The 17,911-nt window shown below is 35.7% G+C and overlaps 1 protein-coding gene and 1 pseudogene across 2 annotated transcripts; both read right to left on the bottom strand.

Moving 5' to 3' along the window:
* Positions 1 to 13,439: 13,439 nt before the first annotated feature.
* LOC143607332 (stromal 70 kDa heat shock-related protein, chloroplastic-like) lies at positions 13,440 to 15,969 on the bottom strand. The gene is made up of 3 exons (XM_077082814.1): positions 15,933 to 15,969; positions 14,911 to 15,056; positions 13,440 to 13,820 (listed from the first exon to the last, which is right to left on the bottom strand). The coding sequence occupies exons 1-3, from the start codon at positions 15,967 to 15,969 to the stop codon at positions 13,440 to 13,442; spliced, it is 564 nt and encodes a 187-aa protein (XP_076938929.1).
* Positions 15,930 to 17,655, bottom strand: LOC143607330 (stromal 70 kDa heat shock-related protein, chloroplastic-like; annotated as a pseudogene). Its single transcript, XR_013148946.1, has 2 exons — positions 17,255 to 17,655; positions 15,930 to 16,409 (listed from the first exon to the last, which is right to left on the bottom strand). The product of XR_013148946.1 is annotated as a stromal 70 kDa heat shock-related protein, chloroplastic-like (transcript).
* Positions 17,656 to 17,911: the final 256 nt, after the last annotated feature.

Below are 17,911 nucleotides of genomic sequence, written 5' to 3'. Positions count from 1 at the left end.
GGGGGCGGTGTCTTTATTAGAGAAACCGCTAATGTCAAAATCGGGAAGTGAAATGTGCAACCGATCTATCGCACTCCCATAATCGGAGTCAAAACCATCAATACCACAACCTCGAAGAATGTGGTCTTGTAATTCTCAAGATTGCGCCCTCGAGGCCACAAACGCATAAGTAGAAACGTCTGAAGCTGAACATAAACCCAAACCTCCAAAACGAGTCGGAAGTGATGCCAACCTCCATTGAAAATCTCCAAAGAAGGGACCACCACAAATCACGATGTCCTCAATCGCCCCCCGAAGGCCATTGTCAAACACAGAAACTGCTTCCCCTACATACACAGGTTGGCAAGAGATGAATGATAATACTTAAAAATGAATGGTTTGAAGCAAGAGATGAAGTATATTAATGATGAGAAATTGATGCAATTGGTTTCTTTTTATCATTTAGGCTCTATCCAATGGTAATACTTAGTTATCATGTTATATCCTTATAAATTCTTAAAAACCATCAATTTTGAGCATTTTTAGCCTGTTCCTCATCCGTCTTTATAAATATACTAAAAAATGTTACATTTCTATCTTTTGTTCAATTAAATAATAATTCTTTATACCTTTATTATTATAGTTTTATCCCATCTACTCAACCAATTTCAACATTGTAACATCCTAGGCGAATCTAACATTGACCGTGGACGAGAGGTTATCGGTTCATAAGTAAATGTCTCAATTCTTCAATCACCAACGCGTTTTGGGTTTAATGCTGGTGAACGAGAGGAAAGCTCCATTGTTAAGCGTGCTCAGGTGGGAGTAGTATGAGAATAGGTGACCTCCTGGGAAGTCTACGCTTGGGCAACCAAAAACAAATATGTGAGCTCTTCATGGGCGAAAGGAACAATTTTGTTGGTGCGAGGGGCCAAATGTTTAAAAAAAAAATAGGGTAAACAAACTATTCCTAAATTTACAAAAAAAAAATCACTAACTTTTTACTCTTCTCTACTCACAACCTCACCCTAAAATTTGCAAAATCCTCCCACGGAAATTTAGTAATATTGTCTAAGCTTCAAGATCTTGTCGGAAAACGAATTAATTGCCCACCTAGCTTGAAGAACGCCAAAGACTCTTTCGACATCCTTCCTTGGAGACTTGGACGTTTGGTGAAAAACTTTAATTTATCAGTATGTGTATGTGATATGAAAAAGTCTTTACAAGTTTCGACCATTTAGGAAAGATTCCGATTGCAAAATAATACCCTTGTGTGTAAAGTGACTCATTCCCTGTAAAGTTGCGTTGTGGTATTTTGGGGTTTTTTGTCACACCCCAAACCACGGCCTAGGTGTATGACACTTATGTTGGTACCACAATTATAAATAAATCAGAGTTACGTTTAATAGCGGAAGACTTTATAAACTTGTGGATTTAAAATGTAATATTTACATATACAAAAGACAGGATTTAAAAGTTTCCCGTTTGATGTCTAAAGATTACTTGTTTTACTTTACAAAAACCACCATTCATATTATCTTAAGTTTAACAAAAAGATCCGAGCCATCGGATATCTTGAGCACTTCGTCATTCCAAAAGCTAATCTTGATCACCTGCAAAATGTAAGGAAATACGTCAGCAACGAATGTTGGTGAATATGCTGAAACTAAAAATATTTTCTTTACTTAATTACCCCTCGAGACTACGTAGGCCTCGGCCCAACGTGGCTTAGGAATAATCAAGTTAAAACAATACAATTCATAAACTCAAGTCTCTATACTCGGTTCCCCCCAGCAAACACCGCAGTGTTCGACTAGTTGAGTGCCTATACGTATACACAAGGTCATACTCCCCGCAGGCGAGCGTAATTTTGACCAGGTGTGGTGTGCCCACCACATATGAAAGGATCCAGACAAACGTACACGATAGCCTGAGGCCGGTATTTATACCCTGGTTTATAAATGTTTTAGAGACACTTAGTTTCATGTAAAGTTTTTCATATAACACGTTGACTCGTTTGAAAACAAGTTTGTAAAAGTTGGGGCGTATTCACCTTATCAATTTGGATCGGCTTCAATCACCGTCCGAGGGTCTTTCCCGTTGCTATCTCGCTCCTATAGTACGAGTATAACCAATTGTTAGTCGGATATACAATCCGGCTTAAGACCTTTAGGCTTATTTTATAAACTTTACCTCGATTAACATTTAGTTCAAAATCTCTTTTATTTTAAAACCTTTAGTTTTAAAAGTAATTTTATAAACCTTTAGTTTATTTATAAAACCCTACGTTTCTTCTTCTCTAAGAAACGTATTCTTTTCTTTTATTATTTAAGAATAGTTATTATTACTTAAATAATATTTTCATAACAAAGAATATATGTACTTATACATATATATATACATATATATATATATATATATATATATATATATATATATATATATTTAACAATATTCACTGATCCAAAATCAATCAAAACAATTTCAAACTTTAAACTCAAAAAATTAACCAATGAATTCTCATCAATTCATATTAATTAACATCAAATCACCTTAATAATCGAACATCTAGGCTTTTATATCACTTGTGAAACCTATTACGGACGTATTTATTTCAATTCATACTTGAACGTTTCTAGTTCATCGATATATTATAGGTGATTGATATACTTTAAGTGTAATGTGTGTGTTGAGAGAGTAAATGGACAGAGTAACGGCACTTTATAATATAATTCACACACTTGTTCTAAATTAGATCAGGGTATAGGCTATATATAGAAGACGATACCCATTCTTTATACATCTCATAACGAATGGGATCCATTCGTCTTCATTTCCTAATTCTAACTTAAAGTATAACGAATGACTCATTTGCCATACCTCATTCGTTAGACAACCTTAACGAATGGTACATAATAATAGTGTATAGGCTCATTCGTTATACAATCTATAACGAATGGCCAATAAACATGACGACTGGGCACATTCGTTAAACACACTTAACGAATAGCCATATATAACTTAACGAATGGACATAACAAAGACCAAAATGCCCTTTACATTAATAAAGATAAATTACATAATTAAACAAAGACCGAGACGACAAAACAATGTACTAACAAAACTTGTGAACAGCAACTCGAGGTTGCCACGTATTCGGCTTCGGTGGTTAAGGTAGACTCTATTGTCTGCTTCTTACACTACCAGGAAACAAGCCGGTTTCCTAAAAACTGACAACTCGCCGTTGTATACTTGAAGTTGATCTTGCATCCTCCATAATCGGAATCTAAGAAAGCAGTAAGATCAAAACTATCGTCCTTGGGATACCATACCCGATGTTAGGATTACCCCTCAGATAGTGAAAAATACGCTTCACAACCGCCTGATGAGTAACTCAGGGACTCTATTGATACCTGGCACAAATACAAACAACAAACATTATATCTGGGCATGATGCAGTTAAATACATTAATGAACCAATCATTGCTCGGTAAAGGCTTGGATCAACAGTATCCTCCAATTCGTCCAGTGACAAATTATGACCCACGGGAAGAGGAGTGGAAGGAACTTTTCCGGTTATTATCTTGAATCGGATCAAGACATTGTTCTAATACTTTGCCTGGTGGATAAAGATCTCGTCATCAAACTGATGAACCTACAACCCCAAAAAGAAGCTCAGCTCTCCCATCGGGCTCATCTCGAACTTTGTCTGCATCGACTTCTCGAAGTCTTTACATGACGTGTAATTTGTGGAGCCAAAGATGATACCATCAACATAAATCTGTACAAGGAGCAAATCATCTTCGACTATCTTGTAAAAGAGAGTACAATCCACAATCCCTCGTTTGAAGTTGTTATCGACCAAATGGTAAGCAAGTGCTATACCAAGCCCTCAGGGCTTGGAGAAGACCTATAGAGCCTTGTTTAATAGGTAAACACGCTCGGGATAGTCAGAATCTTCAAAATTATAAGGCTGCTTCACATACACCTGTTCATGAAGTTCCCCACTAAGAAACGCACTCTTAACATCCATTTGATAAACTTTGAAATTCTTAAAGGTTGTGTAGGCTAGAAACATACGTATAGCCTTCTGTCTTGCAAACAGGGCATATATTTCTGTGTAATCCACGTCTTCTTGCTAATTGAAACCTTGCACAACCAAATGTGTTTTACTTCGGACAATAACCCCACGATCATCCTTTTTACATTTAAAAACTCATTTTGTCGGGATAGGCCTTATAACCCGATCCATTTTATCAATGGGATCCCAAACACCCAGTCGCACAAACTGCTGCAACTCTTCTTGAATTGCTTCTACCCATGAAGAATCTTGATGTTACATAGGAACACTTGTCGGCTCAACTTGAGATCAAAAGCAAGTGTAGCAGGTGATGCTCATGATTCCCGAAGCATGCATATCAGTGTATGCACACAATACTTTATCTTCACATATATTAGCGACCTGTCGTTGCGTACGAACACCGTCATTAAGATCACTAATGATGTTGTCCTGAGAATGATACGATTTAATTCGAAAAGTTGGATTCTCAGAAACAACAACATTGTCTTGTAAATTAGTAACATTTCTTCATTTGCTTGGTAATTCATTGTTTGAGAAGAGTCTCCAACATGTAACTCAGGAATATATTGAGGTTCAACCAATGGAGCAGATGAAGAATCTTCAAAATCGGCTGATATTGTACCACATCATCATCATAAATAGAAGACCTTGGTATGGAAAACATTTGTTCTTCCAAATATGCGCAAACCAAGTCTTCGGCTGGTACCCCAACTGATGGAGTAAACGACTTAAATAACTCCTCATAATCGAACATCCAATCAGGTCCCGTACCTGAAGATGGTGTTGTGTACCTTTGACAGTCAACATGAAACCATTCTTCTACACACCCAGAAGAAAAATTAAAGACACGTTTCTTGGGTGACGCATAACCAACAAAGTAACCTTCAATCGCCTTTTCTTCAAATTTACATGCCTCACGTTTAAGCATAGTACATGGACACCCGAATGGTTCAGGAATTGTAAATTAGGCTTACAGTTATTGAGTAGCTCATAACTCGTCTTCTTGAGCTTTTTAACCGTTAGAACACGATTTAGAGTATAGCAAACAGTATTCACAGCTTCATTCCAAAATTGGACGGAAAGCTTTGAATCTGTCAACATTGTTCTTGCTGCTTCAATAAGTGTTCTATTCTTTCTCTCAGCTACACCATTCTGTTGTGGCACATATGGAGCATTGTATTTCCGATGAATTCCTTTTTTAATACAGAAAAGTCTAAGACATTATTCTTGAACTCCGTGCCATTATCACTTCGAATTCGTCTCACTTTATGTTTGTAAATTGATTCGATCTTGGTGATAAAATTTTGTACGAGAAGATGTGTCTGATCTTTGGAAGTCATAAATAACACCCACGAATACCTTTAATAGTCGTTGGTAACAACTAGACAATACCAATCTGCATCAATACTCGAACGATTCACTAGACCGAATAAATCCATATGAAGTCGTTCCAAAGGGGTATTAGTGGAATTAATCTGTTTTAATGGGTGCGACTTCTTCTTTTGTTTACCTTTCTTGCAAGCAACATAGTGATCGGTCAGTTTGAAATGTTTTAGTGAAACATCATCCACTAAAACATTGGCCATTAAGTGATTCACCTTACGAACATGAATATGACCCATATGCCTATGCCACAAGATTGAGTCTTTCTTGGTTACTTTCGAGACAAAACATGTTTCAGTAGAAGAAGAAGATTATACTTTAGAACTCATATTGAGTACATAAATATCATTCGATCGAGGAGATCTCATGACAACCATATCTTCAGGAATAACATAACCCGATTTAAGGATTACACATTCCTTGTCGGTGAATAAAGTGGTAAATTGCTTATCACAAATCTGAGACACACTTAGCAGATTGGATCCACTTTATCACAATTATTAGCCCGCTTAAATGTAATACTACTATTTGATACTTCACCTTCCTTTGTAATCATCCCACCTTGATTACCAGCAAATTTTACATACCCTCCTTGAACGTCTTTAACATTCGAAAGAAGATCAAGGTTGCCAGTGATGTGTTGAGAACATCCACTATCCATTATCCATTTATCGCCAGAAATAGTCTTGGATGAGCTCTGCACAACAAGGTAAATAATTATTTCAAGGTATAATTTTAGCACACACACGTATAATTTTATGTTTATTGCAACAATACAAGTTTATATTTCAAGGTAAATAATTATTTCAAAAAGGTTGCCCAGACCTCAGTCTTGGGCACCTCTTTTGATTCTTTTTCATACTCAATAATTTTTTATTTCACATGTGATTGATGAACTTGAGTATAATTCACTAGGTTCTTTGACTTTTGTCGAAGATAGGCATCTTTAATCACATTTGAATCTTTATTTTGACAAATTGGTTGAACAGGATCAAACGAATTGTTATTTACCTTAACCTCATTTTCATGAACCACCTTACGTGGATTCATATCATGAAACATGATACGAGTATCATCAAGTTTGAGGTTGTCTTTTCAAAATTTGTTTAACTAAAGGAACCTTGGGTGATTGTTCTTTGATTAAAGGCTTTTCAGTCTTTTGGACCCTAGATCCACATTGACGTGCACATTACCACGTTCACCACATGAGAAACAAGTTCTCATCTCCTCAAAAGTGTGTGGTGAGTTAACACTAGTATCTGAAACTTTGGGTTGAAAAGAATCAACCAAAACTTTAAAATCATCCAACTGAACATAACATTTATTCTTGTAATAATCAAGATTAGAACAATTTGAAAAACTTTGTAAAGTATCTGTTCTAGTTGAGCTGACAAATATAACAGGTTCGACAAATTTCACTTGAGGCTTTACTTTAAGCTTAAAAACAGTCTTGTTTGTCAAATTGGATTTTTCAAAAGCCTTTTCAAAATCATTTAAGCTTGATGTCTCATTATGAAAGACACCCTCAATCAACTCAGGTTTGATTAAGTGCAAAGGAATGTCTTTTTCATCGAATACTTTATTTACACCTTTTAACTTAAAAACCCTCCCAGTGTTTACTTTAGTCTCAATTGGGTTAATGAATTTCATCAAATCTGCATCAATAATAATTGGTTTTCTGATTTCTTTTTGCTCACTTTAGACATGTTTGACCCGTACACAGCTTCTTCAAATTCTTGTGGTTCACAAAGAATGTGATTAGAACGAGAAACGTTCTGTTCTTTGTGTACCACTTCGGGTACAAACACATCCTCAATGACCACATTGTCAACGGATTCAGCAAATACTTTATCACTTCGAATATGAGTTTCATGAGTAGATACTTGAGAAACTGTTTTTTCTTGTTTGACTTGCTTTGGTTCCTCCTTTATGATTATAGGTTCAACAATTACGTGAGAATCAACATTCAATTGACTATTGATATCAACTTTTGCCCATTATCCCATAAACGGATTGTTGAAATAATCATTCTGAAATGGTGGAGAAACTTCAACAAGTACTAAACCATTTTTAGATCCTTTTTTGTTTACCAGATACGTCGATTATCTCATTTAATGAAAATGAATAATTTCTAAACTTTTCAAGTTTACTTTTCAACTCAAGCACCTCATTTTCTAGTTCAGTAATCTTGGTTCTCGATTTCAAGATTTCTTGAAACTGTTGATCAATAATTACCAATTTTACTGAAATTTTAGCTTTCAAATCATGATTACTAATCGACAACGCCTCAATTTTTACTTAAGATCTTTGTTCAATATCAGAGGCTTGTTTATATTTATCACGAACTATAGCTAAGTCTTTCACCAATATCTCATTGTGATGACGAATCAAATCAAGTTTAGACTTATTTTCATTACATTGAGAGCATTGTGAACTCATAGTTTCATTCACAACTTTAGGATGTACATTAACATATTCAACAACGGTAGAAATTTGGACTAAACTCTTCGATTTTAGCCATACAAGCGAAATAATTTTGTGGCTCTGGGCTAGAAATATCATAATCATAATCAGATTCAGCCTCTGACTCATCACTTTCTTCAGTCAATCCATCCCCACTTGCATCCTCAAACTGTTGAACTGTCTCAAACATGGCCAGGTTTGCTTGATTTCCATTAAGTGAGTTGCATAACAGCCTTTGATTCCAGTCAATACCATTAGCAGCAACTAAATCTTGTGACCCACCAGTTTTCACTAGTTCACCCGTAGAAGTTTTCTCTTTTGATTCATAATACTTCTTACTTGCACTTCTGTCTTGAGTTAAGGGTCTCGAATATTCTTTCTTAGGCTTTTCACATTCTTTATTAAAGTGACCATAGTCCTAACATTTATAACATCGAACATTTAATTTATCGAAACCAACCGTTTTGTTCAAAGTAGGCAAACTCTTCCTCGTTTTGCTACATAAACTTCTTCACTTTTCTCACGATCATAGCCATATTCCACTTTAAATTCATTAACTCCAAATCATTATGATCAATCTAGTCATTTGCTTCATAAACTTCTTCACTTTTCTCACGATCATAGCCGTATTCCACTTTAAATTCATTAACTCATTAGGATTAATCTAGTCATAGTTTTCATCAGTCAACTCACTTGTAGCAATGTTTCCACCCACCAATTGTTCATAAGACATCGTGAAAGTACTCGAGAAAGCAAAATGTTGTTTTGCTTCTTTCATGTTTACTTGTGGTGGTTGAGAAGCAGAAGAATTACTTAAACCAGCAAATGGATTACTTGACCCATTTTATGAATTAGTTAAACCATAAGCCATAATACATACATTAGACATGGAATCTCCACCTTGTGGAATCTCTTGGCTATTTTGTGAATACAAAGCAGTGATAGGAACTGAACTGCTACTCACGGGAAGAGAACCACCATACAAGGTAGGGTCTTGATTATCCTTTGAATAGTTTTGACATCTCAAGTCAAAATCCCTTTCTTCAATCTTTTGCATGAATTCCATAGCAATAAGATCATCATTCTTGAAGAAGTTATTCTTTTTCAATACCAACAGGAAAGTAGAATATGAACTTGGTAACGCATTCTTGACATTATCAATTTGATCAAATTGACTAGGTTCCATTGTTAAATTTAACATTTCAACAATTAAGTGACAAAACCTACTCCTCAACAGTTTCCCCTTTCAACAAGAAAAAGTTTCTAAACTTAAACTTGAGCATGAATTTTTTACTCTCCAAAGTATTTCTCATACTTCTCATTCTCTAGTGCTGAAACAATGCAACACAGATTTTGATACTTGCCACTTGATGAAATATATTCTCAGGTAATGCCATCATTAAAGTTGAATAAGCCTCTTATCTCGATTTCTAAATCTTTATTCTCTTCAACTAAGTAAGTTTTGAAATGTTTCTCAGTATAGCTCGTAGTGGGATCACCAGGAATTGGAGGAGTATACACATTATCTAGACTACGAGTACAATTAGGATGTACGGATCCCATGTGTGCTCGAAACCTCGGTTCCCACTTTGAAAAATCACTCAACTTCATTAGTCTAGAACATTTGGAATGAGACCCGATTTCAGCATCCAAGTGTAACATATGTTGCATGATCATGTTTTGAGAAGCTAAAACATAGAAATTAGCCATCTTTGAAAATTTAGGGTTTAAACTGTCAAGGTTTGAAATTATAGGTGAAAACTGTCAAAAGATGAAAGTATTTGATAACAAATGGGGAAATACTTTAATAACGAATGAGAGTGTGTTTGTTTAATGAATGAGTCTTGTCTTCGTAATGAATGAGTCTTATTTTGGTGTCAAATGTGTAACGAATGATGATATGTCGAACGATACTATTTAAACGAATGAACAAAGACGAATGATCAAACGAATGAACAATAGCGTATGAAGTGTATCACGAATGAGGTTTAGAATGAACGAATGTGGCACTGTTTTGACAAATGGGTAGTTAGAACATAATGACAGTTTGCATAAACGATTACAACTGTTTCACGAATGAGCTGTTATGTGTAATGAATGAGCATTCATCATATAATGAATGTACATTCAAACCTTCAAATCTTCATCAGATTTCCAAATTCAAACCAATACGAAATTAAATCCAGACCACACATAAACACGTAAAACTCTTTCGAACGTAAAACTCATCCGAAACACAACCAATATCCAGAAATAACCACTCAAACTACTCGTCCACTCATTCTAAACACCATCAAACTAGTCCAAACCTCAAAATCAATTCCAAACACAGTCAATTTTGACCTGAACCAATACACTTAAACCTTCAGTTCTCTTTAAGTAACCCAAACTAATACAATTAAACTATCATGAATGATCAGGATACGATTATGAACGATTCGAACAACAAATTGAGATCAGTTTCATGTTTCCAAAGAATAATTGAACAATTTACAGCCCGTACTGTTCCGGATTCAAGTTCAATACACTTAACACTCAATTACTATTTCAATTGATGTATAAATTATTCCCAGTCGTTAATCAATCCGACACAAGCTCTGATACCACTTGTGAAACAGGTATCTGATTGTTACGACATCAATACAATTGTCGATTTAGTCGTTGATATGATATACGATTAGTACTTAGTGAATTACGTTAATCGGTATGTTGAGAGATCAATTTGGCAGCATAAAAGTGCTTGAACAAACGATAATGATAACTGAAAATTACTTGAATACTTTACAATTATATATAGACGATGAACTCATTCGTTATACAAGCCATAACGAATTAGCTTCATTCGTCATCATACATTAACTTCTAATACTTTAGACTAACGAATAACACTTTTGTAGTCCTCGTTCGTTAACAAGTCTAATGAATAAGCCAAAATAAACACGAATGGACACATCACACAATAACAAATGTACTTAGTACATTTACCAAAACACCCCATATACTTTATAATAAAGACCATTTACATTATACAAAGACCGGGACGAACAAAACGTGTACTAACACATAACATTTGACACTTGAAGCAAACCTTATATAACAATCGGGTTCATGTATTGCGGCAACTACATACAATTGACCATATATATAGACACACACACACATACATGTATACCATAACAGTTAACCACTTAAAAATACATATCAAACCAAAGACGCTACAGTTGAAAATTTTCTGATATTCAAAGACATAAATAGCTTACTAGTTGATCATATCAGTTGTTTTTTCCAAGCATCACTTATTTATCTTCATCATCGTTTATTGTTTATCTGTTGCAACAATTGCATACAGTTTGACCATATTGATATACCCACATGGATGACCAATTGCAAAGAAAATCAAAATAAAGCACAACAGTTAACCAGTTGATCATACCATTTGTTACTTTCTGATCAACACTTTGTTTATCCGCACTTTCAGAAACAATAGTTCTTTCTAGCAGTATTTTTAACACTTGATTTGTGAAGCATAACTAATTTTGAATATAAGTTTTCTAGACCTTTAGCCATGGCTAAAAGCTAACAGATATGGCTACTTATTCTAGCTCGTGGGACCTAAAGTAGTAACTGTTATGTTGAATGTTAAGGTTTTATGTGTGGCTAATTGTGTACAACCATAGTTTTTGTTTGATGATATGTTGTTAAAAAGTAATACATATGGATACTTATATTAGTTTGCTTGATTAAGAATTCAAAGCACACACACGTATAATTTTATGTTTATTGCAACAATACAAGTTTATATTTCAAGATATGTTGTAATTTGTTGCTAATTTGGAGTTTTATGTTTAAACATATCTGAAAACTCCCTTCTAATCGTAAATTAACTAACTGTTTGTCCGTCATTGTTAATTTTTCTCGAGTTCATATTTGCTTCATTATCATCATCTCCGATTCAATTTAACATCTGAGCGTGTGACGTTTTCCACTCGACTAGTTGAGGTAAGATCGAATCCGTTGCTATAAGTACATATGTCATCTGATCTCTGTGTGTGTGTGTGTGTATACGGTAACAATGCTTGGATGATAACATCAAAGGGGCCAGATGAAAATACGTATTAAACCGATCATAAACAAAGGGGGGGCGGACTCAAAATTTCAGACTAAAATGGGTAAATTTACACTATAAAAAAGCCCGGACAAAAACATATAAATTTACACTGCTACGAGAGAAAAAAAAAAGCTTCCGACTATTTAACATTCCTAAATTCATAGTGGCGAACCTGGTATAAATATCTAGAACGATACTGTCTTGTTAGGGTTCTGACTGCTTAACATCTCTAAAATCAAACACCAAGTAGCCTTACGTTAATAACAGCAAATATGCTACTTCGATTAGAATAATCTATATATATATATATATATATAATACACCAAACAAGTGCAAATTAAGACACTCATTTTTAAGTAATTTACAACACTTAAAGCATGATGTGCATGTGTTAGTAACGGTAAACATGTCTTTTAAAAACAATTCATTCAACTTACAAGTTTGGTCCCTTATATTTATTCATATTATGTTTTTAATTTAACTTGTAAACTAACTTCCCAACCATGATTTTTAAACGACTATAGCCTTTTCATACGTTAATATTTTTATAAACAAATTGCACCATAAAAACGAGCATTTTATTCTCTTAATTTGGGTATGATATTGTTGTTTTTTTTTCATTTTAAATAGATTAATATGTTACGTAGGGGTGTTCAGTGGCGGTTTTGATGGTTTTTAAGTTAAACTTGTGAGTCCAATCGTTAATACTAATTTTTTTATCGTCCAAAACCAAACTCAACCATTGAAAGTTGAAACCTAATCGTTACTAACGGTCTGGTTCCAGTTTGGTTTCACAGTTTAAACTTTAATAATAAATTTAGTTTAAAATAATTAATAATTTAAATATACCATCAATTTTAACTAAAAACCAACATAATATGATACTTGAGATGATCATAAATAAAAATGATAATTTTAGCCACATAAATGGTAAATATTAATGGAAAATCTAGGACGTGAAATAATAACAATAAAGATTACAAAAGAAATCATATTTCAATTAGGTTAATTTACAGTCTTTTCTGGTTTCATATAGCCGGTTGCCGATATAAACCGCGAACCAACCGTTCACTACATTTTGAAAATTTTGAAACCGACCAACAAACCGAAAGTAAAAAAGAAAAAGAAAAAAGAAGTCAAACCAATGACTGATTTAAACGATTTCAAGGTTTTAACCGAACCATAAACACTTATATTTATACGTGGTTAACTTGTTCAAACACCCGCTGCATCGTGCGAACACCCTTCTAGTTAATATTAATACGAGTTACTAAATAAGGAATCATGAAATTTCAAATCAAAAAGCAAATGATGTAACAAATTCCATCCACTTTGTTGTGTCTACCTGCAACTAACTTCATCATACTATACTTTTTTCTTTCAAACTCACGTACCCAAAAAATCATACTATTTGAATTACATGGCTCACTTGCTGTCGGTAAAATAGGCATCAATGACGTCACCCTCGGGTCCTTTGTCCCCCATGTCTGATGACTGAGACGGCTCAGCCCCTGGTACACCGGGCTTGTTGTAAAGTGACTGGCCGAGCTGCATGACCTCTTGGTTAAGAGCCGCCATCGCGTCTTTTATGGCTTGTGTTGACCCGTCACTGATGGCCTCCTTGAGCTCACCAAGCTTGGCCTCCACCTTCTCTTTGACTGGTGCGGGCACCTTGTCTCCCAATTCCTTCAGCTGCTTCTCGGTTTGGTATACGACTGAATCCGCTTGGTTCTTCGTGTCAATTGCGTCTCGTTTTTCTTTGTCCTCTTTGGCAAACTTTTCGGCTTCGTTAACCATTCTTTCTACCTGTTTAATCATTAATAAAACAGAATATTAAAAACAAAAAAAGAAAAATCTAATGAAAAGGTAAAAATTAGTGTGGATTGGTTTGGTTGATTATTCTATTACCTAAGAAAATAATTAAATAAACATAGATGTTTTTAAGTATGGTTAGGGTAAACATCCGAATGCATGTTTACAAGTATGTAAGTTTCAACTAGTCAGGTCAATTATCACTTAATACCATACATGCATAGCTTTTTAAAACTAGTCTCATAGGCCATATCCAAATGAATGTTCCACTTGTTTCAAGCTCCCGTCAAGTTTGGATTCATTTGTCATCTATATTCTAGGGGGCTTGTTACTGATATAAATATAACACATTTTCGTTTATATGAATATTATTATACATCAAATTATGACTACAATAATTAAATGGTATATTTTGGTGTAGGTAAAGTTACAACTAAAAACGTGTATTTATATGTAATTATATACATATATAGATAAATAAAATAATAAACTCGACTAGCTTGAGCTTGAATTTTATAGCAAGGCAAGCTCAAGCTCGAAATTTATCAGCAAGCTAAGCTCAAGGTTGAAGTTTTATTAGTGAGCCGAGCTTGAGCTTTAAACATATAGCTTTAAACGAGTTGAGCTCGAGCTTAAAAAGTTATACAATAAGCTGAGCTAAACCCAATGTGATACATTCTTGAAGGGCCGTATATTCTTCGTGCTGATCAACGATGATTACAATATTGGGTGAGCTTTACACGTATAGTTTTAAAAAAGCCGAGCTCTTCATAAACAAGTCAACCTCAAGCTTTAAACGAGTTGAGCTCAAGCTTGAACATTTAACAAGCCAAGCTCAACCTTGAGCCTTGCACAACGAGCAAGCTCGAGCTCTCCTAACATAAAATAGCCAAGCTTGCGCTCTCTTAAATACATGACCCGAGTTTAGACAAGCTCAGGGTCAGGTCAGGTCAGCTCATTTATACCCATAGTTTGAGTTTGAATGTTACAAACAGCATATCCCATATCAAACTTCAAATGTTTGGATATTGACAAGAAGAAGATAACCTTAAAAAAACAACTTTGAGAAAGTCATAAAACATACCTCATCACTAGGTAATGTGCTAGCACCAGTAATAGTGATATCCTGCTTCTTTCCTAACTTATGAGCCCAGATCCCGGTGGGTTGCGTAAGGTGAGCCCAATGGGCCTGATGCCCCGGGCTCGTAAACCTTGGTAGCGGGTCCCAAACTCATTATCACCGCCAACCACAACCCACCACTACCTTTATCCCAAAACGCCACTAGATCCTAGCCCTCACAAAAATTCTAGCCCTGAGCACCATTTGATGAGGGACAGGGCTAGTGATTACTATAGGCACCCAACAGGTTCACCAAACTCGAGCCGAAGTGCGTATTTGGGTTATTACCATAAAGGTTCGCCTTATGATGAGTATAATAGGTATGATCGGGAAAGTCCTCCAGGGAGTAGTTATAACTATAGATCTTGTGAGCCAGTCGTGCCTAGTCTAGGTGCATAAGGTTTTAAGTTAGTGGTCATTTAAATAAAAAGTCACATTTTCTCATGTATGCATAAAGGGGAAAGGGGTACTCCACTAAACTACCCACTCTTCCACTAATCTCATAATACCACATCATCATCATTTGCCCATACAGTACCCCCCCCCCCCCCAAACTCCCGCTCATTCCTCTCCAGTCTCCACACACGCAGGTAGGCTATGTTCGACTAAGGCGTACGGTACCGATTTCACTTTGCCAAGAACACCCCTCTTGCCTTGCCGTAAGGTACAACTACAAATAGTGTTCTCTTGCCTTGCCGTAAGTTACAACTACAAATATTTGTTGTGTGCGCGCATAGATTTGTATGATGTATTCCATTTTGACTATCTTCATGGTCATTTTCTTAATTTTCTCTTTAAACTACCTTGGTGTAACTGTTTTTAACGGCCAGCTCTCAATCTCATACACCTAAGTCCTCATTTATTTACAATATCACAATGTCGTGCTCGGGTAGGTAACAACAAATGCACTATTTCGATATAAATAACTAAGGATTCAGACGCGACTTCAACAAAACAAATGATGAAACAAAAATCCACGTTCTAACCATCCACTTTGTTGTGTTTACCTACAACTAAATTCATCATACTATACTTTTTCCAAACTCATGTACCCAAAAAACCATACTGTTTGAATTACATGACTCACTTGCTGTCGGTAAAATCGGCATCAATGACATCACCCTCGGGTCCCTTGTCCCCTTGTCTGATGACTCGGACGGCTCAGCCCCTGGTGCACCGGGCTGGTTGTAAAGTGACTGGCCGAGCTGCATGACCTCTTGATTAAGAGCTGCCATCGCGTCTTTTATGGCTTGTGTTGACCCGCCACTGATTGCCTCCTTGAGCTCACCAAGCTTGGCTTCAACCTTCTCTTTGACCGGTGCGGGAACCTTGTCTCCTAATTCCTTCAGCTGCTTCTCGGTTTGGTATACGACTGAATCTGCTTGGTTCTTTGTGTCGATGGCGTCACGTTTTTCTTTGTCTTCTTTTGCAAACTTTTCAGCTTCGTTAACCATTCTTTGTACCTGTTTAATCAGTAATAAAACAGAATATCAGAAACATAAAAATCTAATAAATAACTAAAAACCAGTGGTTACGGTAAACGGGTATTCATGTCTCAGCTAATCTGTATAATCATGTCTACATACGATTAAAACTTTTTAAAACTAGCTCCATAGACAATTTCTGATACTTGTCACGCATGTTTCAGGTTAGCCCGTCAGGTTTGGGTTCGTTTGACATCTTAGTCTAAGTGGGCTTGTTACTTGTGTAAATGTAACATTTTTATATTTTATTTTATATGCTATTACACATCAATTATAACTAAAGTAACTACATAATATATATCTTAATATATCTAAAGTTACAAGTATAAATGTATATTTACAAAAAAAATACATACATATATATATATATATATAAATTATACATTTAACAAATAATAAACAAGATTAGCTCGAGCTTGAAATTTATAGCTAGTCGAGCTTGAGCTTTAAACGAGCTGGCCTTGAGCTTGAAAATTTATAGAACAAGCCGAGCTAAACCTCCAGCTTTAATAATATAGTTTTAAATGAGTCAAGCTCAGGATCTTCTAGCATAAACGAGTCATGCTCAAGCATTAAATAAGCTGAGCTCAAGCTTGAAGATTATTAACGAGCCAAACTCAACCTTGAGCTTAGACATAAATGAGCCGACCTCGAGCTCTGTTAAAATAATAATAAGCCAAGCTCAGTTTGGACAAGCTCAGCCTCAGGTTGGCTAGTTTACACCCACTTTGGATGTTACAAACAATCCCATATCAAACTTCCAATGTTCTGTGCTTGACATGGAAGAAAATCAAAATTAAAAAAGTATCGTTATAAAAACATACCTCATCACTAGGTAATGTGCTAGCACCAGTAATGGTAATATCCTGCTTCTTTCCTGTACCCTTGTCAATGGCGGTTACAGACAAGATACCGTTGGCAATCAATGTCAAATTTAACCTCAATTTGTGGGACCCCACGTGGGGCAGGCGGGATTCCATCAAGACGGAAGCTGCCATGAGACTTGTTGTCTCTAACAAAACTCTCTCTCACCTTGAAGGACATTGATCCTCAACACTTGTCTGACCGTCAGCAGCTGTAGAGAAAACCTCGGATTTTGATGTTGGCAGAGTTGTGTTTCTTGGGATGATCTTGGTCATCACACCGCCAAGTGTTTCAAGACCGATGGATAATGGTGTCACATCAAGAAGAACGATGTCACTCACATCTCCCGCCAAACACCAGCCTACACACCAATAACAATGACATATCAGTTCTGAGACAAACGGGAACCGAATAACTGAATATACCAATCGAAACAGAAGAGCCTATTGAGAAATTAAGATTGGTTTGATTTTTTTACAGCTATTTTTAATGGTTCATATATTACCTGAACTGCAGCACCTAGAGCAACCACTTCATCTGGATTAACAGTAACATTTGGTTCCTTCCCGGTAAGACTTTTAACAACTTCCTGAACAGCTGGGATACGGTCGACCCAC

This window comes from Bidens hawaiensis, unplaced genomic scaffold (genome assembly GCF_021521415.1).
Source record: "Bidens hawaiensis isolate Kalapana, Puna unplaced genomic scaffold, B.hawaiensis_p1.1 tig00081213_1, whole genome shotgun sequence".
NCBI classification, from domain to species: domain Eukaryota; kingdom Viridiplantae; phylum Streptophyta; class Magnoliopsida; order Asterales; family Asteraceae; genus Bidens; species Bidens hawaiensis.
This window is presented reverse-complemented; position numbering and strand designations above follow the sequence as displayed.

What these genes read in the sequence shown, in the direction of transcription:
- LOC143607332 (XM_077082814.1), bottom strand. Translation starts at nt 15,969, where the DNA reads ATGAATTTAGTTGTAGGTAAACACAACAAAGTGGATG. An exon ending in TAAACACAACAAAGTGGATG is followed by an intron (nt 15,057 to 15,932) that starts GTTAGAACGTGG and finishes GGTGATAATGAG; the next exon opens with TTTGGGACCCGCTACCAAGG. An exon ending in GCACATTACCTAGTGATGAG is followed by an intron (nt 13,821 to 14,910) that starts GTATGTTTTATG and finishes ATGATTAAACAG; the next exon opens with GTAGAAAGAATGGTTAACGA.